This window comes from Amblyraja radiata, chromosome 6, assembly GCF_010909765.2.
Source record: "Amblyraja radiata isolate CabotCenter1 chromosome 6, sAmbRad1.1.pri, whole genome shotgun sequence".
NCBI classification, from domain to species: Eukaryota; Metazoa; Chordata; class Chondrichthyes; order Rajiformes; family Rajidae; genus Amblyraja; species Amblyraja radiata.
Genome location: NC_045961.1, coordinates 7,503,362 through 7,529,499, shown reverse-complemented (window position 1 = coordinate 7,529,499; position 26,138 = coordinate 7,503,362). Strand labels below are relative to the sequence as shown.

General features: G+C 44.1%; 1 protein-coding gene across 1 annotated transcript in view; it reads left to right on the top strand.

The window, feature by feature from the left end:
- uvrag (UV radiation resistance associated) overlaps nucleotides 1-26,138 on the top strand; it is a 270,572-nt gene that overhangs the window by 774 nt on the left and 243,660 nt on the right. Inside the window, exons 2-4 of the mRNA XM_033022153.1 lie at nucleotides 6,357-6,518; nucleotides 7,256-7,330; nucleotides 9,511-9,596. Coding sequence (XP_032878044.1) covers nucleotides 6,390-6,518; nucleotides 7,256-7,330; nucleotides 9,511-9,596 — 290 coding nt within the window. The 5' untranslated portion in view covers nucleotides 6,357-6,389. The remainder of the gene's footprint in view (nucleotides 1-6,356; nucleotides 6,519-7,255; nucleotides 7,331-9,510; nucleotides 9,597-26,138) is intronic.

Sequence of the window (26,138 nt, the reverse complement as noted above, 5' to 3'; positions counted from 1 at the left end):
AAATGTGGCTGATTCTTTTATTACCTCTGCACCACCTTTCTGCTTTAACCTGCGTGTTCTTAGATTTTTCCTTTACATCTGCCCAACTCATCCATGCCGACCAAGATGCCGCATCTTCACTCCCCATAGTCCCGTTGCCTGCATTTGACACACATCCCTCTAAACCTTTCCTCTTGATGTACGTGTTCCAGTGTCTGTTAAATGTTATTGTGCCTCAACTGCCTTCACTGCCACTTTGTTCCATATTGTAACCGCCCTGTGAGGAAACATTGCCCCTCAGTTTCCTATTAAATGTTTAGTCTCCATCTCCCTGCTTCTATCAGATTGGATAGGTTTGATGTAAGGTTATGCATCTGTAATATTAACTCTGCGTTCTGCGGTGAAGCTGCCTGATTTGCTCGGTATTTCCAAGCACATTCTTTCACATTTCCAGCAATTATTGTGCCCTGTTGCACAGTTCCAGCATGTTTGTTATTTCTTTTTCTTTTGTGCCTGTCCTTTCTTGCCCTTTGTCAAAGAGTATTTAATTGTCACACGCAATAATGATGGAATCATTACATTTTTACTTGCAGCAGCCGTGCCGATCTGTAAACATCGTATTATTTGATAAGATAATAACATTCATAAATTAAAATCCCCAATATTAAAGCAAAAGGTCCAAAATCCTAAGTGCAATCAAGAATGTTCTTATTTCATAGTTTTGTGTTTGTAGTGACCAGGGGCCTGGTTTATTGGGAAGAAACTGTTCTTGAATTTGAAGCACACGGTTTTCAGACTCATATTTCTTCCTGATGGAGGAGTGAAATGAAAGCATGTCCAGGATAGTGTATTTTTGATGAAGCTGGATGTCTTTTGGAGGCAGTCTCCTATAGATTCCTTTGATGATGGGGAGGTCAGTGCCTGTGATGGAGTCATAGTCGTACAGCATGGAAACAGGGCTTTGGGCCCATCTTGTCCATGCTGACCAAGATGCACCATCTGAGCTAGTCTCATTAGCCCAGGTTGCCTCATCCCTCTAAACCTTTCTTATCCTTATACCTGTCCAAGTGTCTTTGAAATGCTGTTATAGTCCCTGTCTCAACTACCACCTCCTCCATTGTTTCCTCTCCTCTTTTCCCTTTTCCCCCAACTTTAGATTGCCACACCAGAACAGTGCAGAGCAAACATTGCAGAGCTGAGGCCATGTCATTCCTTTGTGTAGTTAAACGGCAAACATGTTTGCATTTGCAGAATATGCAAAAGATTTCACGAAACTAATCCGAGATAGATTTTATTACCCCCACGCAACTTCACAATGGCAACCTGAATAGAATGATTAGACATTATCCTAATTAGGTTGTAGCTAGTTACAACTTTTGTATAAATGGGGAATAAGCTTAAACATAAATGGCTGCAATATCTTTTGGGTTATCCTGAGAGTATTGAACTGGAGGAATGCTTACAGGAATTTTGAATAACAAATGGGGCGGCACGGTGGCGAGGCGGTAGAGTTGCTTCCTTACAGTGCTTGCAGCAGCGGAGACCCGGGTTCGATCCCGACTATGGGTGCTCTCTGTACGGAGTTTGTGACTGCGTGGGTTTTCACCAAGATCTTCGGTTTCCTCCCACACTCCAAAGACGTACAGGTATGTAGGTTAATTGGCTTGGTGTATGTGTAAATTGACCCTAGTGTGTGTAGGATAATGTTAATATGCGATGACCGCTGGTCAGCACAGACTCCGTGCACTGAAGGGCCCGTTTCCGCGCTGTAACTAAACTAAATGCCATGAAGAAGCATTTGCATGTTTTGACCTTCGATAAATATTAGATGAATTTCTGGCCACTTTTTAGTGCCATTTTGGTTTAGTTAAACACAAAGTAGGGACGAATATCTTAAAAGCGGGTTGAAGAACTGCTTGAGGGTTATCAACAGAGGAAAGAGGCTATCTAAATGGAGAGGGTTGCTTTTGGAAGGGATCCAAGTTAGTGTGCATGAAAAGCAAAGTTAGCATGGAGGCAGAGCCAGTAATGAAGGCAAATTGCAAATTGCTGACTTGCTCTGGGGTTAGAGTTCAGAAATGGAGCTATTATTCTAATTGTACAGGATGTTGGTGAGGCCACACCTGGAAAACTTGCAGAGTTTGTTTAACAAATGATCCTATGGATGATTAGGTTAACGTATGATGAATGTTTGATGGCACTGTGCCTGTACTCGCTGGAGTTTAGAAAGATGAGGGGGGGGACCTCATTGAAACTTACAGAATAGCGAAAGGCCTAGATAGTGGATGTGGAGAGGATGTTTCCACTAGTGGGAGAGTCTAGGACCAGTGGGCACTATCCCAGAAGAAAAAGATGTAGCTTTAGAAAGAAGATGAGGAATTTCTCATCTGGAAAAATGGTGCTGGCAGCATCTGTCCCACCAGCTTGCACTTGCAGGAAGGACATTCTTGTGATAGGAAGGACATCCTTGTGATTGAGGCAGTGCAGCGTAGGTTCACGAGATTGATCCCTGGGATGGCGGGTCTGTCATATGAGGAAAGATTGAAAAGACTAGGCTTGTATTCACTGGAGTTTAGAAGGATGAGGGGGGTTCTTATAGAAACATGTACAATTATAAAAGGACGGGACAAGCTAGTTGCAGGAAAAATGTTCCCAATGTTGGGCGAGTCCAGAACCAGGGGCCACAATGGCCTTCCCTTTATACTTAGAATAAAGGGGAGGCCATTTAAGACTGAGGTGAGAAAAAACGTTTTCACCCAGAGAGTTTTGAATTTATGGAATTCCCTGCCACAGAGGGCAGTGGAGGCCAAGTCACTGGATGGATTTAAGAGAGAGTTAGATAGAGCTCTAGGGGCTAGTGGAGTCGAGGGATATGTGGAGAAGGCAGGCACGGGTTATTGATTGGGGACGATCAACATGATCACAATGAATGGCGGTGCTGGCTCGAAGGGCCAAATGGCCTCCTCCTGCACCTATTTTCTATGTTTCTATGTTTGATGATGGTTGTGTATGAAGGAACTGCAGATGCCGATTTACACTGAAGATAGACACAGAATGCTGGAATAACACAGCGGGTCAGGCAGCATGTTTGGAGAACATGGATAGGTCACAATTTGAGTTGAGACCCTTCTTCAGACTGAGAGTCAGGGGAGAGGGAAACAAGGTCTGAAAAGGTTTTCTTTATTTCGGGTAATCTTTTATTTCAGCACCACTTTTCTGTATTCTTTCATTCCCGTAACATTTAAAAACCTCCTCCAACCTCATCTATTGCATCCGCTGGTCTAGATCGGTGAGACCGAGCGTAGGCTTGGCGATCATTTTGCACAGCACCTCCACTCGGTTTGCAATAACTAACCTGATCTCCCGGTGGCCCAGCACTTCAACTCCTGCTCCCATTCAGAATCCGACCTTTCTGTCCAGGGCCTCCGTAAATTGGAGGAGCAGCACCTCATATTTCACTTGGGCAATTTACACCCCAGCGGAATGAACATTGATTTCTCTAAATTTCAGGTAGTCCCGGCTTTCTCCTCCCCTTCCCAGCTCTCCCACAGCCCACTGTCTCTGCCTCTTCCTTTCCTCTTCCCGCCCCCCCCCCCCCCCCCCCCCCCGGATCAAGGACCGATTTTTCAAGATGGTGCCTGTCTGTGGCGACATGTAGCCATCTGCACAGCAGAATATCATCAAATATAGTAGTTCTCAGCTTCCCTGTGTAAAAGAAACAGCAGAACCAGCGCTGATACTGACAAGCTGTTAATGCATTTCAACGCATTAGCGCTATTGCGATCTACCGGCAGCAACGGAACTGCCGACTATAAGGGAATTCCTGATCGCAGGGAAATCCTCGACCTCGCGGAGGATCGCGTGAAAAGTAGGTACTGTACCTGGAAACACCGGGGAGGCCTCCATCGTGTCCGGAAATGTGGCCAGCGGGCAGGACTACGTCATAGAAACATAGAAAATAGGTGCAGGAGGAGGCCATTCGGCCCTTCAAGCCAGCACCGCCATTCATTGTGATCATGGCTGATCGTCCCCTATCACTAACCCGTGTCTGCCTTCTCCCCATATCCCTTGATTCCACTAGCCCCTAGAGCTCTATCTAACTCTCTCTTAAATCCATCCAGTGATTTGGCCTCCACTGCCCTCTATGGCAGGGAATTCCATAAATTCACAACTCTCTGGGTGAAAAAGTTTTTTCTCACCTCAGTCTTAAATGACCTCCCCTTTATTCTAAGACTGTGGCCCCTGGTTCTGGACTCGCCCAACATTGGGAACATTTTTCCTGCATCTAGCTTGTCCAGTCCTTTTATAAATTTATATGTTTCTATAAGATCCCCCTCATCCTTCTAAACTCCAGTGAATACAAGCCTAGTCTTTTCAATCTTTCCTCATATGACAGTCCCGCCATCCCAGGGATCAATCTCGTGAACCTACGCTGCACTGCCTCAATCACAAGGATGTCCTTCCTCAAATTGGGAGACCAAAACTGTACACAATACTCCAGATGTGGTCTCACCAGAGCCCTATACAACAGCAGAAGAACCTCTTTACTCCTATACTGAAATCCTCTTGTTATGAAGGCCAACATTCCATTAGCTTTCTTCACTGCCTGCTGTACCTGCACGCCAACTTTCAGTGACCGGTGTACAAGGAAGCCCAGGTCTCGCTGTACCTCCCCCTTACCTAACCTAACCCCATTGAGATAATAATCCGCCCCTTTGTTTTTGCCGCCAAAGTGGATAACCTCACATTTATCTATATTATACTGCATCTGCCACGCAACTGCCCACTCACTCAACCTGTCCAGATCACCCTGCAACCTCCTAAAATCCTCTTCACAGTTCACACTGCCACCCAGCTTTGTGTCATCTGCAAATTTGCTAATGTTACTTTTAATCCCGTCATCTAAATAATTGATGTATAGTGTAAATAGGGAAAGGCGGAGGCATCTGCCACATGGTCAACTCTTCGTGGTGTTCGGACGTGGCAGTTCTGTCTAACTCCTGCTCTCCGCATCTTGCGCCACTCCTTCTACCTCCCGAGGGATTCACCTCCATCATCCTGATTGCGTCTACATCCCACCCCAGGCAGATGTCCGTCGAGCATTGGAGGAACTGCACGCCATGGTCAACAAGCGCCAGTCAGCGTACCCCGTAGCCTTTACCACCATAGCCAGGGTCTTCAACAAAGCCAACCTGAAAAAACACTCCCAAACTACCACCAACATGTCTCAATAGACAATAGGTGCAGGAGTAGACCATTCGGTCCTTCGAGCCAGCACCGCCATTCAATATGATCATGGTTGATCATCCACAATCAGTACCCCGTTTCTGCCTTCTCGCCATATCCCCTGACTCCGCTATCTTTAAGAACTCTCTCTTGAAAGCATCCAGAGAATAGGCCTCTGCGCCCCCCTCTCCCCCCCCTTCTCCCTCTCCCCTCCCCCCCCTCTCACCCTCTCACCCCCCTCCCCCCTCTCACCCCCTCCCCCCTCTCACCCCCTCCCCCCTCTCACCCCCTCCCCCCCTCTCACACCCCTCCCCCACTCTCGCCCCTCCCCCACTCTCCACCCCCTCCCCCACTCTCACCCTCTCACCCCCCTCCCCCCCCTCTCATCCCCTCCCCCCCCTTTCACCCCCTCCCCCCCTCTCATCCCCTTTCACCCCCCCTCTGCCTCGCGCCCTCTCCCCCCCTCGCGCCCCTCTCACCACTTCCCCCCTCTTTAAGGGGGGGGGGTTGTTAGTGTGTGTGACGCTGCATGCTGTCCCCCCCCCTCCCCGCAACCGCACGTTGGGGGAACAGACCCAACGGGTCTGCACTTGGTCTAGTATATTATATATATATATGTGTGTGTGTGTGTGTTTGTAGACATGTGCGTGTTTACAGACATGCGGGTGTTCATGAAGTGCGTGTATATGTGTGCGCGTGTGTATATAAATGTGTATATTATGTGTACGTGTGTGTGTGTGTATGTGTGTTTATATTTATATGTGTGTGTGTGTGTGTGTACTTGTGAGTATGTGTACACACTGAACTCTTTTTTTCTCTCGTTTATTATATTGTTTACAGTGTACTATGTTTACAGATTCTGTTGTGCTGCAGCAAGTAAGAATTTTGTTCTATCTGGGTCAGATGACAATAAAACACTCTTGACTCATAAGGCCTAGAGCGTGGACTGGATTTTGTAAATGGCACCAAAACCAGGTGCCTCTTGCATGTGGGCTGAGTAGACTATTTCTGTACACTTTGCTAATCATGGATTGTGCTTGGGTATGGCAATACTGTACTGGACTGTATGTAAGAAAATAATTTCACTGCGCTTTTGCACATGTGCCATTGAACATTGAACCATTGATGATTAGTTTTGCCCTGTAATGCAGAATCCAACGTGGAGGAGTCTCGACTTTGGCTTGATGCCAGATCGCCTTGATACCTCTGTTTCGTGTTTCCTGGTGAGGATCTGGGGAGGAAAGAAAGGACAGTATCATCCAATTATCGAGTGGCGAGTGCACCTTGACGGACTCAAATACTTGGGCCAGCAGGTAAAATGTGCAAGAGCTGAAGAGGAGCTCGACATTTTGTGTTTGAATGTTCCACGATGTCACATGGTTTTGCTGGGTAGCTTACTGGAAGTTATGTGGCGCACTGACACAGCCGGTAGAACCGAGGCCTCACAGCGTCGGAGACCCAGGTTCGGTCCTGACCTCGGGTGTTGTCTGTGTGGAATTTGCACGTTCTCCCTGTGTCCACATGAGTTTCCTCCGGGTGCTCTGGCTTCCCCCCACATCCCAAAGACATGCAGGTTTGCAGGCTAATTGGCTTGTGTAAATTGCCCCAAGTGTGGAGGGAGTGAATGCGAAAGAACTGACGTGAACAGGTGATCGATGGTCGACATGGACTTGATGTGCCAAAGGGCTTGCTTTTAATCATGCAGTTTGTTTCAACATTTTGAATGCACCATCTTGAATGGAAAGTTAATGGGAGCATACCTTTGTGGCAGGCAAAGTCTTATTTGGATGATTCCAAGCTGGTTCTGTTTCATCAACAGTTTAAATAGTTTTAGTGAACCATAATATTTTAAGTTAAGAAGTAAGTGTCCACAATTTTGGAAAATCGCAATGCATTTTATAGTCATTTTTAAAATTACAGGCACTGTTGTAATACGCAAAAGAGTTGCAAGATTCTCTAAGCTGATTGTCTGAAAACGCTAAAAATTGTAGCGTCTGTCTGACACATCAAATGTTGACTAACGGTGGATTCTTTTCTTGGCTTGGGTTAGATTCGGGCACATAATCCAAACGATGTTATATTTGGGTTGAATGATGGCTACTATGGAACCCCCTTTAATCATAAGGTAAATCTATATTATTTTTGTCTGAGAATATAAGCCCCTGTCCCACTTAAGCGATTGTTTAGGCGACTACAGGCCACTAGGCTGTCGCCACATTGGTCGCCGGGTTGTCACCTGTATGGTCGTGAGTAGTCTCTCTCCTCAGTCGCCCAAAGAGTCATAGCGTCTTTCTGGTCGCCACTGGATTTTCAACATGTTGAAAAATTTTCGCCGTGGGTTTGACGCCAATGAGCGTAGCTTGACATAGGTGCTGTCGTAGGTTGTCGCCAGGTTAACGTAGGTTGTCGCCAGGATGTTGTAGGTTGTCGCCGGTGCCGACTGCGGTGAATTCCATTGTCGTATTCACTGGCAGTCGCCTAAAAAATCGCCTTAGTGGGACAGGCCCATTAGTCCAGTTGCCGGTTTTTCGGCGACCTGCTACGACTATGACAGTCGCCGGCAGTCGCTTAAAAATTGCCAAAGTGGGACAGGCCCATAATTCTTATTTTTAAAGTGCCTTTTTATTCATGCATCATCTGTGGTAATTTAGTCAAAAGTGGTTTATAGCAAGGCCCTCTGTTCCCATGCCTCTGTCAATATCTGATGTGCGGCATGGCATACATACTAGTGGGGGGATTGTCAGAGCAATGAACTTTTCAGAGAAAGCACACGGTGTGACCAAGCTAGTGGAGTTGTTGTCCTACAGCCCCAGAGACTATTGTTCGTTCCTGACCTCGGGCGCTGTCTGTGTGTAGTTTGCACATTCTCCCTGGGACCGCTTGTTCCGCCTTTGGCACAAAGTGCATTTGAAGCAGATTGATGTGCTCGGGTTAAATTGTGCGTACATAGTCATACAGCATGGAACCAGGCTCTTCTGCCCAACTCCAAAAAGGTTGGAGCTGCCCAACTGAGCTCGTCCCATCTGCCATCGCCCCTTAAACCTTTCCTGTCCATGTACCTGTCTAAAGCCCCTGTCCCAAGAGCTCTCCCGAGTTTAAAAAAAAATCGTACTCGTGGTCTTTCATCACGAGTATTTGTTTACTCTTGGAAATTTTTTGCACTGTTGATAAAACTTCACGAGTTTCCCCGTTTCCCGAGTACCTGCCGTTAGCATTAGGAGCCGCTACGAGATATCCACGAGCTCCGATGTACCCGCTACGTACATTCTACGTACTTACCACGAGATTGATTTTTTTTTTTTAACTCGGGAAAGCTCTTGGGTAACGTGGGACAGGGCCTTAAATGTTTTGTAAACTGCTTGTTAGTAATTGGGCAAGTTGGCCAGACAGGGGAAGCTCCAAACTGAAATGACTGTTCCCCAGTTCTGTACACTTTACAATTATATTGCAAAACAGCGCAGCATTTGCTTTTTGCGAAGGTCATCCACCAGGTATTTTTTCTGTTACAAATAAATAATTATAGTTTTTGATTTATGAAAACAGGTTAGCTTTGACATGCTTTTGATGTGTTTAGCTGCTTTGCTTTTTTGATTCGCATTGCACTTGAGTATCAATTTGAATTTTGAAGCAAAGCATCAAATATTATAGAATCTTTCGTGTAGCTACAGGTTTGCAGCAAGAAATATTTCACACCTGCAGGAGTCCACCTCACCTGGGTTTACATTGGGCCAGTGTCTTTAATTTTGTTTCAGATGAAATCAAGTTCAGCCAATTCTAGTTTAGTTTATTGTCACGTGTACCGAGGTACAGTGAAACACTTTTGTTGCATGGTAGCCAGGCAGCAGAAAGACAATACATGATTACAATCAACCCGTCCACACTGTACAGATATAAGATAGATACATGATAAGGGAATAAGGTATAGTGCAAGGTAAAGTCCGATTAAAGATAGTCCATGGGTCTCCAATAAGGTAGATAGTAGCTCAGCACTGCTCCCTAGTTGTTAATAGAATGGTTCAGTTGCCTGATAACAGCTGGAAAGAAACTGTCCCTGAATCTGGAGGTGTGCGTTTTCACACTTATGTCCTCTTTCCTGTTGAGAGAGAGGAGGGAGTGACCAAGGTGAGAATGGCTGATGACACTGCCGAGGCAGTCAGGTGTAGATGGAATCAATAGAAGGGAGGTTGGTTGTCTCCATTTACATCTCACTTTGCCCCGGTTTTATCTCATAAGACTCTGCTTTCGCATTCAAATGGAGCAAGATAAATGATAAAACCGCCCCAAAGATCTGTTTCTTTTCCAAAGGATCTTGCTGAGAAGAAGAGGACCAGCCTTCTGCAAGTGGACCAAAGTTGTGTGAGGAACTCCTACAGTGTCTTCTCTCTGCTCAGGTAAGGCATTGACCAGGATATTGAACCAAACTCCAAATCAATGAGGCCAATAGATCCTTCCAATTGACGATTCATTTAATTTAATGTAGACAAAAATGCTGGAGAAACTCAGCGGGTGAGGCAGCATCTATGGAGCGAAGGAATGGATTACGTTTCGGGTCGAGACCCTTCTTCAGTCTGAAGAAAGGTCTCGAGCCGAAACGTCACCCAGTCTGAAGAAGGCTCTCGACCCGAAACGTCACCCTTTCCTTCGCTGCATAGATGCTGCCTCACCCGCTGAGTTTCTCCAGCATTTTTGTCTAGCTTCGATTGTTCCAGCATCTGCAGTTCCTTCTTAAACATTAATTTAAACATTAAGACTGTAGAAAATGTAATTTTGTTCAAACCAAGCTGTTTGAATGACAATAAAAGGCATTCTATTCTATTCTATTTAAATGCTTTTACGATTTTCTTGATAGACATAGAATTTCTCTAATGTATTCAGAAATATCACTTTTCAAAGAACACATTATGAGGGACTTTCCGAATGCCTCAGCCAGTTAAGACTTGTGAAATAGGAAGTTCCTGGAACTGATACTTTAGCTTTAAGACAACAGAGAATTTGCTGATCTTGGGTGAGCCAACACGTAGTTTCCAAACCAAACCGTTCCGATAGGATGGTCTCAATAATAAAGTTATGGGCGCAGAATTAGGTCATTTGGCCCATCAAGTCTACTCCGCCATTCAATCATGGCTGATCGATCTTTTCCTCTCAAACCCATTCTCCTGCCTTCTCTCCATAACCCCCAACACGCGTGCTAAACAAGAATCTGTCAATCTCCGCCTTAAAAATATCCACTGATAGCCGTTTGTGTCTGCTGTGAGACTTCATCTACCATTGTGATTGAAAATGCAGTTTTTTAAAAACCAAAGTGAAGTAGTATCAATCTGTCGTCATCTTGCTCTGCCATTTTTCTGATCAAGCTTGGCAAAGAGCCCACTTTATATGATCAAATACTCTAGTGCAGCGGTTCCCAACCGTTTTTGTCCCGTTTACCCCCCGGCAACTTTGTGAAAGTAAATTTACCCCCACCCTGTTTTGTTCACTAATTTGAGTTTACACTTCTACCATAATAAAGCAACTGACAAAGAGGACATTTTAAAATACTGTTTTTAACAAATCCAGAATCAACGCATTTACCCCCTGGGTTGACAAAATTTACCCCATACTTTGTATGATTCATGCTCTAGTCATGAATCATACAAAGTTGTCTAATGTTATTGAACACCAGATGGCAGTAGAGTTGCATTTTTGAATTCATCCCATGTGGCTTTAGTTTGCACAACCTGCCTGCAAAACCTAACCCAAATACTCTTGTAAATTGTACCTATATTGCCCAATTAATGCCACATGCCTAATCGTTAATCTGTTGGTGTATAATATTAACCTGATTGCTTTTATCAGTGTTACTCCAGGAAAACTACATTCATCAGGATTTCAAATACCCAGCAGATTTTCCTAACTGCTGAAAGTTATTCCATACACTTTTAATTCACCATTTTTATTTAGATGTTGCACACATCTTTCAGCCAACAAATTTTGGATGGTGTGCATGAAATACGCTTTGAGGGAGTCCTGGAAATAGAACCAGAACCAAATTTAGAGGGAGCTTGGAAAACATGGCCCTGGGGTGCCGGAGAGATCCTGGGAGTCAGCAGTCAGCCAGCCAGTGCTGAACTATCAAGACTTCTGCATAGTTGGAGAGCAGTTTATTGGAGATGGACACACAATGCTGGAGTAACTCAGCAGGTCAGGCAGCATCTCTGGAGAAAAAGAACAGGTGAACTTTTGGGATGAGACCCTTCAATAACATAGAAAATTGGACTGGACAAGCTAGATACAGGAAAAGTGTTCCCAATATTGGGCGAGTCCAGAACCAGGGGCCACAGTCTTAGAATAAAAGGGGGGCCATTTAAGACTAAGTTGTGAACAAACGTTTTCACCCAGAGAGTTGTGAATTTGTGGAATTCCCTGCCACAGATGGCAGTGGAGGCCAAATCACTGGATGGATTTAAGTGAGAGTTTATCTAACTCTCTTTAGGGGCTAGTGGATTCAAGGGATATGGGGAGAAGGCAGGCACGGGTTATTGATTAGGGATGATCAGCCATGATCACAATGTATGGCGGTGCTGGCTCGAAGGGCCGAATGGCCTCCTCCTGCACCTATTTTCTATGTTTCATTGGAGGTTTACCTAAACAACTCTCCTTCCACTGAAGTTTCAGACGATAAACGTTTCGTGCATAATGATTTATTGTTTAAAAATAGAATTTTATCTCCGGATCTCTCCCATATTACCTTGAATTTATATTCCCTCAAATTAGCTGTTATGGCAGTGAAAATAGTTTCTCTCTGCTCCAACTAAGCCCATGTGATTATGCATGACTCCATTAAATCTACCCACTTCCTCTAAGTAGAACAATCCCAGCTTTTCAGATCTTTACCCAAGCTCTGGCTCACTTTTATTTTCCGCTTTCAAGCTTGAGTATTAGACAGGGGTGAGGATTTGAACAGCTAAATGAACATTTCCTGCCTCGGCAAGTGAATCGTTTAAAAGACCTGGGTAGTTTGCCGTCTCCTTTTTGATGCCAAAGGTTAGCGATAGCCAACCACAAGGTGGTGATCAGGACTTTTTTTTGCGAAGATGGACAAAAAAAGTTGGATTAACTCAGCGGGGCCGGCAGCATCTCTGGAGAGAAGGAATGGGTGACTTTTCTGGTTGAAACTCTTCTTCAGACTTTTCTAGTGTTGTAGGCAGATGAAGCATCTTGGAACTGAAGCAGAATGAATGTTGATTGTTGTATGGAGTTCGCTTCAGTCTTTTTTTAGTTGCAGTAGATGGCACTGCAGGCAAATATTAATCCACAATATTTAACACATGGAAACAAATATTTTCAGTGTCACTAAGTTGAAGGGAAGGATAGAAAATAATACTATGGGCATGCAGATATTGAAGAAAGAATGGGAAATCTGGGGAGTGAACTACTGTTCACTCTTGCATCTTTGGTTGCATCTGACCAGCCTCTTGTGCTGCTGTTTTCCCCTCAAATTATTAAATTTATAGATTTCAGTTTGCAGTTGGCGGAAAGACTATACATTATTATCATTTTAGGGTGGCACATCGTTGCAGCGGGAGAGTTGCTGCCTTACAGCGCTTGCAGTGCCAGAGACTTGGCTTCAATTCCCGACTACGGGTGCTGTCTGTACGGAGTTTGTACGTTCTCCCCGTGACCCGTGTGGGTTTTCTCAGAGATCTTCGGGTTTCCTCTCACGCTCCAAAGACGTAGAGGCATGTAGGTTAATTGGCTTGGTAAGTTGCCCCTAATGTGTATAGGACAGTATTAATGTGCAAGAATGTGCTGGTCGGTGTGGGCTTTGTAGACCGAAGGACCTGTTTCCGCTCTGCATCACCAAACTAAACAAATCGAGCCGTCCACAGTGTACATGTACAGGGAGTGACCAGTGTGAGAGGGAGTGACCAAGGTTGACCAGTTGAGTACACTATGGACTCCACTGTTCATTCCAGTATTGTCCAGAACGTGGTTCCACCAGGAACCTGCCACTCCTGACAAAGGAACAAGCAGTGTTGTCCGTGCTGAGTGTTTCAACAGTCAAATGAACTCTGTCAAAATAATGATGGTGATTTGCTGGCAATAAGTAAACACTGTTGTTTGGATGGAATCTTTTTGTTTTGTCAGTGACAGTCAGTTAGAGCACAGACACATCCCTTATAAAGATGGCACTGTTGTGCAGCTGGTAGAGCTGCTGCCTCACAGAACTAGAGACCCAGGTTCCATCCTGACCTTGGGGGTTGCCTGTGTGGAGTTTGCATGTTCTCCCTGTGACCGCATGGTGGTCAGGTTTCCTCCCACATCCCAAAGCGTGTTTGTGGGCTAAATTGCCTCTACTGTGTAGGGAATGGATGTGAAAGTGGGATAAAATGCAACTAATGTCAGCAGAAGATTGCTGGTCAGCATGGATTCAATTGGGTTGAAGGGGCATAAAAGCACTGTAAAATACAGAGGAGGAAAGCATTACCCAGTGGGTCAGACCAGGCAGGCAATGAGCTCCATAGGAAAAAAATACCCTTCCGGGTGAGATGATATCACAGATGGATGACTGATACAGCCTGGGAATCCAAGCTGGAGAATTTAATATTGAGTGCAGAAGTCTGCAATGTGCACAGGCGGGTGATGAGGTGTTGCACCTCAAACGCGTTGGGCCTTGATTTTAGTTTAGTTTAGAGATACGGCGTGGAAACGGGCCCTTCGGCCCAGCGAGTCCACACCAACCAGCAATCCCCGTACACTAGCACTATCCCACACACGCGGGACCATTTACAATTTTACTGAAGTCAATTAACCTGCAAACCTGTACTTCTTTGGAGTGTGGGAGGAAACTTGTGAAAACCCACACGGTCACAGGGAGAACGTATAAACACCGTACAGACAGCACCTGTAGTCCGAATCGAACCCAGGCCTTTCGAACTGTAAGGCAGCAACTCTGCTCCTGCGCCACCGTGCAGCCCAGTAACAATCTAGGCCGTAGACTGATCTCTGGGAGTGAGATAGAAAAATTAAAGTGGTAGAGAAGGTGAAATTAGGGGTTGTTCCTCTGGACTCAATGCAGGTGCACCATAAACTGGTCTACCAAGCTGTTGTTTTATTTTCTCCAGTCTAGAGGAGACCACGTGTGACCATTGAATGCAGTGCACTCGATTAGAAGAGGTGCAAGGGTCGGGCTGCTTCACATAACAAGATTAGCTCCATGGATGGTGGGAAGGGAAGGGGAAGAGATGAAAGGGCAAGGGAAACTGTTGTAAGAAGGGGCAAGTAAGAATTTATATTGTTCTGTTTCGTTACATATGGCAATTAAACAATTGACCTTTGGTGGAGTAGAGGAGTCACAAAGGTGCAAAGGGAGGAGAGGGGAAGATGTGTCTGGTGGTGGAATCTCTTTGATGGTGGCGGAAATTGTGGCGATTCCGTCACCAGCAACATCTTCCCCTCTTCTGGCCTGTCTTCCTGCTCTGTATTTCACACTTATGCATTTTCTGTTTTATCCCACATCTGGCACCGCACAAGTCAGTAAAGTTTACCATTTGACCACGCTCATTTAAGCCCGAGGTATGTTTCTGTACAGCAAGACAGGTGCTCTGAAAACACTGCACATTGCTTGTCTTGAATTCTGTTCAACACGGTGAGCTTGAACACAAAGCCCCAGAGATTTCCGAGGCAGGGCATAAACAGGGGATGTCTTTGTTCTCTCCCTGAAAAAGCAATAATGGCATAAATCTAATCAGTTCTTGAAAGCTACTCATTTTGATCGCTAGAATATTAACAATGACATCACCTGATGGCATCGGAGACCAGAGACCGATAGGTGGGAGTGTGATAGACTGTGGGGAAACTCGGTCGCTTCCATGGCCAACTGTCTACTTTGCAGTGATACGTGGTTTTCCTTATAACTTTGTGTACAGGCTGACTCGCTCTTAATATCTCCAAACATGCACAACTGTTGGTGTCTCTACACTTTGGCCCTGCACTCTCGCACTTAATCACTGACTTGCTCGCTCTCTGACTCAACTTTTCTCCGTCTGTTTCTCCGTCTTGAATTCCATCACCACCCAGCCCACCTGGACAGTTGCCATTGTGCACAAGATGCTAATCTGATTCAGAGATTCCGATAACATGATAGCTTTCATGTGAAGAACTTGGATAGAAGATTAAATGACTGACTTGTATAGCCCAAAGGCAGTGATATTATGTACAATATGAGCAGTGAATAAATCCATTTTCATTGCACATTCTATGCGGAGGATTATTCGGTCCATAATAACTACAGTACAAAAAGCTGAGCTGTGATCTTGCATTAGTAGCTCCTTTACAGAACCATGCACCACACCACCTTTGTCCAACTAAGTATTCCATTGTTGATTTAGCCAATTTGCAACATCTTTTGAAGGCATAAATATTATTTACAATGAATTAGTCCATTCTTGATTACATTGTTCCCAATTTGCATGGTTCACAAGTTGTTGAATTGTAGTCAAAGCATTATTATGTAAGCAAATAATCGCCACATTCATTAGCGCAAGAATTCATCCCGGTGACTGTGTCCACGCAGATTCCTACAGGGGCGCCTGCTGACTTGCCAAGGACTTGATTTAAAAAAAATAATTTCACATATTTTATGATGCTACATGTCCAATGTAAATATATATTTTTTGTTCTTGGAAGTAATTGTAAATGCAAGGCGACAGGCAAAGTTGAAAAGATGTGTGGGGCATTTTTTGTTTTCACGGAGTGGTGGGTGCCTGGAACGAGCTGCCAGGGTTGGTGGTGGAGGCAGATATGGTAATTGGGTTGAAGAGGCTTGTGGATAGGTGCATGGATGTGCAGGGAATGGACCATGTGGAGGCAAAGGAGATTAGTTTAATTTGTAATCGTGTTCGGCACGGACATTGTGGGCCAAAGGGCCAATTGCTGCACTGCACTGTTCTATGTTCTAACATGGTCTCCAACCAGAGTCACTAAACAGAAACCAGCATGGAGTCTATCAGATTTGTAAGGTGTTCTTCACTTTCCTATTTAGAAGGATTCTGCCGCACTGTAAGTAACAATATTTTTTCACACGCATGTTTATATTGAAAAGTGATAATAGAAACATAGAAACATAGAAAATAGGTGCAGGAGGAGGCCATTCGGCCCTTCGAGCCAGCACCACCATTCATTGTGATCATGGCTGATCGTCCCAAATCAATAACCCGTGCCTGCCTTCTCCCCATACCCCTTGATTCCACTAGCCCCTAGAGCTCTATCTAACTCTTATCCATCCAGTGACTTGGCCTCCACTGCCCTCTGTGACAGGGAATTCCACAATCTGTCCCTTCTGGTGAGAATCCTGCCAGATTTTCTACCACATTACTGAATTGGAATTGGTTATTGCTGACTATAGGGCCTCTTGTCCGAATCACATAACACAGAAACATGCCCTTTGACTCAACCCATCCATGTTGACTAAGTATGAGCTACTCTCATTTGACTGTTTTGACCCATATCCCTCAAAATCTTTCTTATCCATGTACCTGTCCAAATGTCCTTTAAACATTACCTTTGTATCTGTCTTTACATCTTCTTTTGGTATCTGTAGTTTTCTGAACATTTCCAATTGCTCTTAATTCAGTTGAATTTCAGGTCAAATTGAAAAAGTATGACAATGGTGCAGATTTAAGACTAATTTCAGTTGTGTGATCATTGCATGGAATCAAGTTCCAAGCATGCCGTAGGTGTAAACCTCATAACTACATACTGTAATGGAGCAGGAGGACTCAGTTGATGGTCGTGCAGGACTGGATCAATATCCATTCTAATGTTGTGATATGTAAGGCATGGTACTACTGGTAAGCAGGCAAGTTAAAAGGAGGAGTTAAGTAGGAAAAGAAAACGCATCGAGAGAGGAGATGGAATAACAAATAACAAATTGAAAGCAATTGGGTTCTTCGAGGTACATAAGATGAGAATGTAGAAACATAGCTGTCTCACCTCCTGCTGCAATCAATCTGGTGGGGTCCCAACCCAAATCATTGCACATTATTTTCCCTCCACAGAAGTCGCCTGGACCACTGAGTTCCTCCAGGACTTTGTGTTTTGCTCAAGATTCCAGCATCTGCAATTCCTTGCCTTCCTTAGGAGCATGGTTTGATAATGAAGGAGCGGATGTTCTCATTAGGGTTGGACTCCTGCGTTGTGTTGGACCGAAACATAAATTATTAATTTGTGTGTTTGTTATGGAGCATTTTGATGTTACTGAATTTTAATGGCCACCATGATCAAAATAAACGTAATACTGAGCAGCATATTCATAAGCACCAAACATCATAGCTCCTGACTGGTGTGATATAATGGAGAACAAGGAACTGCAGATGCTGGTTTACAAAATAGAAATGCTGGAATAACTCAGTGGGTCAGGAAGCATCTCTGGAGAACTTGGATAGGAGATGTTTAAGAAGGAACTGCAGATGCTGGAAAATCGAAGGTAGACAAAAATGCTGGAGAAACTCAGCGGGTGAGGCAGCATCTATGGAGTGAAGGAAATAGGCAACATTTTGGGTCGAAACCCTTCTTCAGACTTGGATAGGAGATGTTTCGGGTCTGGACTCTTCAGGCATTGCAGTGGGGAGAAAGCTGGAAAAGAGGTGATAAAGCCTGTCAAGTTTAGGTGTCATGATGTGGTTGTCCGTGGCTGACTGAAATGACATTTCATTGGAATGAAAATGAAATTTGTGGTTACACATTGAATTTTCCAACGTTTGTCTTCATTCGTCAAGGTTGCTATCGTAAAAGTTGTTGGTTGTTATCTCAAGTTTCTATGAAAATTAAGAAACCACTTTTATAGCTCACATTTAAGTATTGAATTACAGCTGAGAAATTGGAGGAAAAAAATCAGTGGTACTGAAAGAAGGAATGCAACGCCGTGCTGTTCATGATTTTCTAATTACAGCTCCGTTTTATTAAATTGGGTCTTAACTACATCATAATGTTCTGCATAAAAGGATAACAGATATAACTGGCTTCCCTGCTAAGTAGACTTCCTTGGTATTCTAACCAAAGTTTACTTAAAGTACCTTTTTCCTGTCATTACACAGTTCTCTTGATATAGGCTAAACCAAGTAAAATGCACAAGATCAGCAAATGTTGATTGTTTGGCAGGCAAATCAGTGACAATTTATCATTATTGAGGTTTGAATATGAATTGCTTTCCATCCATCTACAAGTATTGAGTTATTCTCTTGGCCACATTTTAAGCTTGAAAGGTTCAGGAACAGCTTTGTCCTCTATAATCAGGCTTCTGAACAGTCCTCCTGTTAGCTAGGGTACTGTCTGGTCTACTTCTTTCCCATTGCGGACATTGGACTTTGTCTGTGGAACTGATGCGCTACAATGCTGAGAACTATATTCTGTACTCTGTATCTTCCCCGTTGCTCTACCTATTGGACTTAAGTTTGAATTGATTGTATTTATGTACAATATTACCTGAACTGTTTGGATAGCATACAAAACTTGAGGGCAAAGTGGCATAGCAGTAATGCTGCTACATTACAGCGCCAGGGACCCGGGTTCGATCAAGACTACGGGTGCTGTCTGTACAGACTTTGTATGGTCTCCCTGTGACTATGTGGGTTTTCCCTGTGCTCCACACTCCAAATACATAGAGGTTTCTAGGTTAATTGGCTTCAGTAAGTTGTCCCTGGTGTGTAGGATAGTGTATGGCTTGATCACTGGTCGGCGCGGACTCTATAGGGCCTGTTTTCACGCCGAATGTCTAAAGTCTAGATTTTAGGCTACTACTCGCGACCGTACAGGCGTCACATGTCGCCTGTATGGTCGCGTGGTGTCGCCTGTATGGTCGTGAGTAGTCGCCCAAAGAGTCGTACCTTTTTCTGGTCGCCGCTGGATTTTCAACATGTTGAACATTTTCGGCCACCTGTTGCGACTATGACAGGTGCCGGCAAGTCGCCGAAAAAATTGCGTCAGTGTGCCTTAATCTGACAATTTGTAAGTAATGGAGAAGTCGAGAGCTGGCGTGGTGGTAGAGTTTGTTGTCAGCAGTGTTTGTAGAACCTGTCCTGTTTTAGGATGATATTGCCACGGGGTTGTATGTGGATGAAAATAGGAATGATAGATCCCAGAACTTCAGAAGTCATGGTGGTGGAAGAGCAGTCATTGCTGGGGGTTTGGATTCAAGATTCAAGTGAGTTTATTGTTATGTGCCCCTGATAGGACAATGAAGTTCTTGCTTTGCTTCAGCACAACAGTGCATAGTAGGCATGACTACAAAACAGATCAGTATACTATTGTATAAATATATACACACATGAATAAATAAACTGATAAAGTGCAAATAACAGATAATGGGCTATTAATGTTCAGAGTTTTGTCCGAGCCAAGTTTAATAGCCTGATGGCTGTGGGGAGGTAGCTATTCCTGAACCTGGTTGTTGCAGTCTTCAGGCTCCTGTACCTTCTACTTGAAGGTAGCAGGGAGATGTGTGTGTTGCCCGGATGGTGTGGGTCCTTGATGATGCTGCCAGCACTTGGTTTCAGTTTATTGTTGTCACGTATACTGAGATACAACGATAAGCTTTGTTTTTTTGCACATTATGCAAACAGATCAGATAATATTTGTGGCTTTCACTGGAAAGATGAGAACAAAACCAGGTTTTCGCCAATAATAGAAATAAGTTGCATGATGATGTTGAAGGCAATCCGTCTGATGAAGGGTTCTAAACCGCAACATCGTTGTGTCCATTACCTACACACTGACCTGCGGAGTTCCTCCAGCACCTTGTGTTTTGCTCAAGTGATAGATATTCATTGCTACAGTATACTATTTTCCCTCACTTCAGACAACAAGGTCAGTCAATCTTCTGAGATGTCGATTATGATTTTGAAAAACTTCTGATGTCGAATGAGATTCTGAGAATCTTCTCGGATGTCGATTATGATTTTGATTGGAGTTAGATAAAAATGCTGGAGAAACTCAGCGAGTGAGGCAGCATCTATGGAGCGAAGGAATAGGTGACGTTTCGGGTCGAGACCCGAAACGTCACCTATTCCTTCGCTCCATAGATGCTGCCTCACTCGCTGAGTTTCTCCAGCATTTTTATCCACCTTTGATTTTTCCAGCATCTGCAGTTCCTTCTTAAACAAATGATTTTGATTGGGGTTCTTTCAGCACAGTTGTGGGGGCAGAAACTGGGAATCGATCAACGGGTTCTGTGCAATTAATTTAATGCTACAACATTGTCAAGGACTCGTTAAGTTTGGCAACCATCGCACAGAGTCAGATTTGAATCGTAAACATTCCTGCTCTTAGTAATATCCTGGCCAGTCCACCAGCCCACACAGTGACATTTATTTTTCCAGATAACCCCTTGCAGCAAAAAAATGTATCCTGCAGAAGCAAAACATGGCTGCTGTTGGAAATTGTGGAAGGAAAACACAAAATCGCTGAAACAGCCAGTAGGTCAGACAGCAGGAGAAAGAATTAGCATCACAGATTGGTGATCTTTCATCATAACGGGCCAGCAGAAATGCCATTGACCTGAAATGTTAGCTCTTTTTCAGACATCGGCTTCTGTTTCGTGATACCTTTACCCCTAGCAAATGAGGCGCTCTTATCAAACTTGCTAAGGCGGCCTCATTTGCAATGCATAGCGACCGTCCTCAGAGTTGGGGAATCAAGGACCAGAGGACATGGGTTTGAGATCAGAGGAGAAAGATTTAATAAGAACCTGAGAGGCAACTTAGTATATAGTTAAAATTTCGGAGGTGTGCGAGTTGCCCAGAGTTTTCCCCAGGCTGAAGGTGTGGAATTGTCTGAGGGATATATTTGACAGTTGCCACATGAGTTGGATTTATTTTTAGAAATGGACAAACCGGAGTTTGTTCTGGTCCAGTATTTTTATTAAAAAATGCTCTTCATTTCTTCGGCATTCACCATTTTCTTTTATCTTGTTTGGCTTGACTGGAAACATGAAAGAATATCCACTGCCTGCAAAAAGGATTTGCTTTTGCTTTACTCAACATTCCAACTTGCAGCTGTAAGACTTTAACTCTTCACCCTCTGCAGGGAACCTTTTCTTTCTACTTATCTTTTTTTGTCTGAAATTTATGTTTGCCTCGTCTCAATCCCCTGTAATTATTTTGTAGAATAGACAGCGTTTAATGGATCGTCAACAAGCTAAATTGAACAGTATTTGAACAGTTGATGGACACAAAAAGCTGTAGGAACTCAGCGGGACAGGCAGCATCTGTGGATAGAAGGAATGGGTGATGTTTTGGATCGAGATCCTTCTTTATACAGAGTTGGGAGAGGGAGACGCCAAGATAAGGAAGTGTAAGGTGTGAAAACAAGACATCACAGGGGATGACGTTCAAGGAACATGCAGAATAGATCATTGTTAGTTAGGAGAAGGTGACTACAAAGCATAGAAATAAAATATAATCAGAGACTGGTCGGAGAATGAGCAAGGGGGAGGGAGGGAGAGTTAAGTGTGAGATGTGGAAGACAGATGTTGAGGTTTGGATGTGCTGATGGAGGCAGCTGCACAGATTTAGAGTATCCTATGAAATTTGGTAGAGTAAGGTAATACAAGTGTTTTTGCAGACAACTAGCTAGCAAGAAGCAAGCTTTTTTAAGGAATGTAATGTTTATAAAGCTGTATTCTTGGCATTTTGCAATGTATGGATGCAAGGCCATCAACCTTTAACACTGGCCGGTTTCCCCTTTTTTTAAACATATCTTTCATTCATTGTTCTATATCTCTCTACATCATCGTCTATATCTCTCCTTTCCCTTTCACATGACTTTCAGTCTGAAGAAGGGCCTCGACCCGAAACGTCACCCATTTCTTCTCTCCAGAGATGCTGCCTGTCCTGCTGTTTTACTCCAGCTTTTTGTGGCAATATTCGGTTTAAACCAGCGTCTGCAGTTCATTTCTGCACAATCTTTAAAAAGCTATGAGTAAAGACAGCTCCATTGAAGCTCATTTAAGGGACATTCAGTTCTTGGTAGATTCCCAATTATAACACTACCATTTATTGTCTATTCTTCTCCAACCCCTTTGGTAGAGAATGTACCAAGGAAACTTGTTTTTGTGTGTCCTGACTGTTTTCATAAACAGCATTTAAGTTCAAATGCCAGTTTGGCTTGGTTCAGTGATGGTCTCACTTCAGGGTCAGAAGGTTGTAAGATGAAACTTGACATCAGACATAAAACACAAAGTGCTAGATTAATCATGGGTCAGGCAACATTTCTGAGGGTCCCTCCCCTCTCACCCCCGTCCCCCACCCAATTTATCCTACCAGTTCCACTGTTCGCATCCTTGTTTCCCTCTCGTTAGTACAACAATTACCCATTATGGACTCCACCCATCCTGAGGTCATCTGTTGCCACCCTTATTTGTTGTGGCCTTTTCTGGCCTCCAGTTTCCCCCCCAACCTTTCAGTCTGAAGAAGGGTGCTGACCTGAAACGTCGCCTATTCATTTCCTCCGGAGATGGTACATAGATACAAAGAAAATAGGTGCAGGAGTAGGCCCTTCGAGCCAACACTGCCATTCAATGTGATCGTGGCTGATCATCCATAATCAGTACCCCGTTCCTGCCTTCTCCCCATATCCCTTGATTTCGCTAGCCCTAAGAGCTCTATCTAACTCTTTTGAATGCATCCAGTGAATCAGCCTCCACTGCCCTCTGAGGCAGAGAATTCCACAAATTCATGGCACTGTGTGGAAAAAGTGTTTCCTCATCTCAGTTCCAAATGCCTTACCCCATAATCTTAAACTGGACTCCCCAACACGTTTCCTACATCTATCGTGTCCAATTCCTTAATAATTTTATATGTTTCTATAAGATCCCCTCTCATCTGTCTAAATTCCAGTGAATACAATCCCAGTCATTCCATTCTTTCATCATATGACAGTCCCGTCATCCCAGGAATTAACCTCATAAACCAACGCTACACTTCCTCCCTAGCAAGAATGTCCTTCCTCAAATTAGGGGACCAAAACAGCACACAATACTCCAGGTGTGGTCTCACCAGGGCCCTGTACAACTGCAGAAGGACCTCTTTGCTCATATATTCAAATCCTCTTGTTATGAAGGTTAACATGCCATTAACTTTTTTCACTGCCGGCTGTACCTGCATGCTTACTTCCAGTGACTGATGAACAAGGACACCCAGGCTCGTTGCACTTCTCCTATTCCTAATCTAACACCATTCAGATAATAATCTGACTTGTTTTTCTTAGTGGGTGCCTGACCCACGAGTTGCTCCAGAATTTTGTGTCTAACTCTTGAAGACGTAAGTAGCCATCATCTTAGTTGGGCCCCTTCTTCAGATTGGTTACAGTAGGGAGGAGAAAGCTGGAATGTGGAAATAGACCCTTCGGCACACCGAGTCCACGCCAACCAGCATTATGGTAGCGATATCCTACACATTATAAACATAGCAACATAGAAAATAGGTGCAGGAGTAGGCTATTCGGCCCTTCGAGCTTGCACCGCCATTCAATATGATCATGGCTGATCATCCAACTCAGTATCCTGTACCTGCCTTCTCTCCATATCCCCTGATCCCTTTAGCCACAAGGGCCGCATCTAACTCCATCTTAAATATAGCCAATGAACTGGCCTCAACTACCTTCTGTGGCAGAGAATTCCACAGATTCACCACTCTCTGTGTGAAAAATGTTTTTCTCATCTCGGTCCTAAAAGATTTCCCCCTTATCCTTAAACTGTGACCCCTTGTTCTGGACTTCCCCAACATCGGGAACAATCTTCCTGCATCTAGCCTGTCCAACCCCTTACGAATTTTGTAAGTTTCTATAAGATCCCCCCTCAAACCTCTAAATTCTAGCGAGTACAAGCCAAGTCCATCCAGTCTTTCTTCATATGAAAGTCCTGACATCCCAGGAATCAGTCTGGTGAACCTTCTCTGTACTCCCTCTATGGCAAGAATGTCTTTCTTCAGATTAGGAGACCAAAACTGTACGCAATACTCCAGGTGTGGTCTCACCAAGACCCTGTCCAACTGCAGTAGAACCTCCCTGCTCCAATGGACGATTTACAATTTTACCGAAGCCAATTAACCTACAAACTTGTGCGTCTTTGGAGTGTGGAAAGAAACCGGAGCACCCGAAGAAAACCCACATGGTCACAGGGAGAAGGTACAAACGGCACCCATTGTCAGGATCTAACCCAGATATCTGGATGCTGTAATGCAGCAAAGCTACAGCTGCGCCACTGTACCGTTTTGTTGCAAGCTTCCCAAGCGGCATATGAGGTGCTGTTCCTCCAGTTTGCGTGTGGCCTCAGTCACTCTGGCAATGGACGAGGCCCAGGGCAGAAAGGTCTGCTTCATTACTGGCCTTCAAAATTCATGCCAATTGTTTTGAATATTGAACTTGTCATTTAGAATAAACTATCCTGTATTCTCTCCTACCAAAAAAAAGTGGCATTGCGGCTGCCAGAGTTTCTTAGTTGAGCAACACTGATGACAAGCCAAAGCACATGGTGCAACACAGTGCCAGTATTGAACGTAAAGCCAAAGTAAACCATGCAGTGGCAATTAGTAATGTCAAACTTCAATTAGCATTGTTTGTAGGAGGTCTGGGAAGGCTGAAAGGCATCCATCACAGCTATGCATGTAACTCTAGTTTATGTTTACTTGGTTACACCCTATTCAATCCTTTTGAGGGAAGATTTGAAGAATAGTTTTTTTGAATTTGCTGACTTCCATCTCACTGATTGCTGGTGAACACATTTGATGTCTGGTGTAGAATGCTGGAGTAACTCAGCGGGAGTTCATTGAACAATTGTACATTGCCGTGAACATCGTCTGCTTTGATCTGTCCTTTTCACACCTTACATTGTCGTTGTACACTTCCATATCTCTAATTTCTATCTCCCCTAATTGTCAGTCTGAAGAACTGCCTCGACCCGAGACGTCACCCATTCCTTCCCTCCTGGAATGCTACTCCAGTTACTCCAGTATTTTGTCTTTCTTTGGTGTAAACCAGTAAGTGCAGTTTGTTCCTTCACATGTCTGATGAGATCTTAGACTATCGAAAATGTATAAGTACAGCACAGGAACAGGCCATTTGGCTCCGTGCCTGTGCTAAACATTGTGCCAAGATAAACTAATCTCATTTGCTCGCATGTGATCCATATCCCTCCATTCCCTGCATATACATATCCATGTGCCTATCTAAAACCCTCTTCCAAAGACTATTTCTTGATATGTTAGCCAAGCTGTACCTGTCTAACCCCATTTCCATCTCCATGTTCTCGAACTGCTCAACATGTTAGTCAAAGGTGGGGAAGAATCTGTCAGTCATTTAGCAATATTAATAAGCAAGCAGGAGATATGGTTCTATGGAACGATGGAGGTTGAGGGTGACCTGAGAGAAGTTTGTAAAATTATGAGAGGCATTCATAGGGTAGATAGTCAGAATCTTTGGCCCAGGATGCAAATATCAAATACTAGAGGGCAGAGCTTTAAGGTAAGAGGGGCAAACGTTAAAGGAGATGGGCAGGATTATTTTTTAATATACCAAGTAGTAGATGCCTGGAGTGCATTGCCAGGGATGGTCAGAGGCAGATAGAACAGTGGTATTTAAGGTGCTTTCAAGAGTTCAAGAGAGTTTTATTGTCATGTGTCCCTGATAGGATAATGAAATTCTTGCTTTGCTTTAGCACACCAGAACATAGTAGGCACGAATACTGAACAGATCAGTGTGTCCATATACCATTGCATAAATATATACACACATGAATAATTAAACTGATAAAGTGCAAATAAACAGATTATTGGCTATTAATGTTTACAGTTTTGTCCGAGCCGGGTTTAATAGCCTGATGGCTGTGGGGAAGAGGCTGTTCCTGAACCTGGTTGTTGCTTTTAGATAGACTATAGACAATAGGTGCAGGAGTAGGCCAT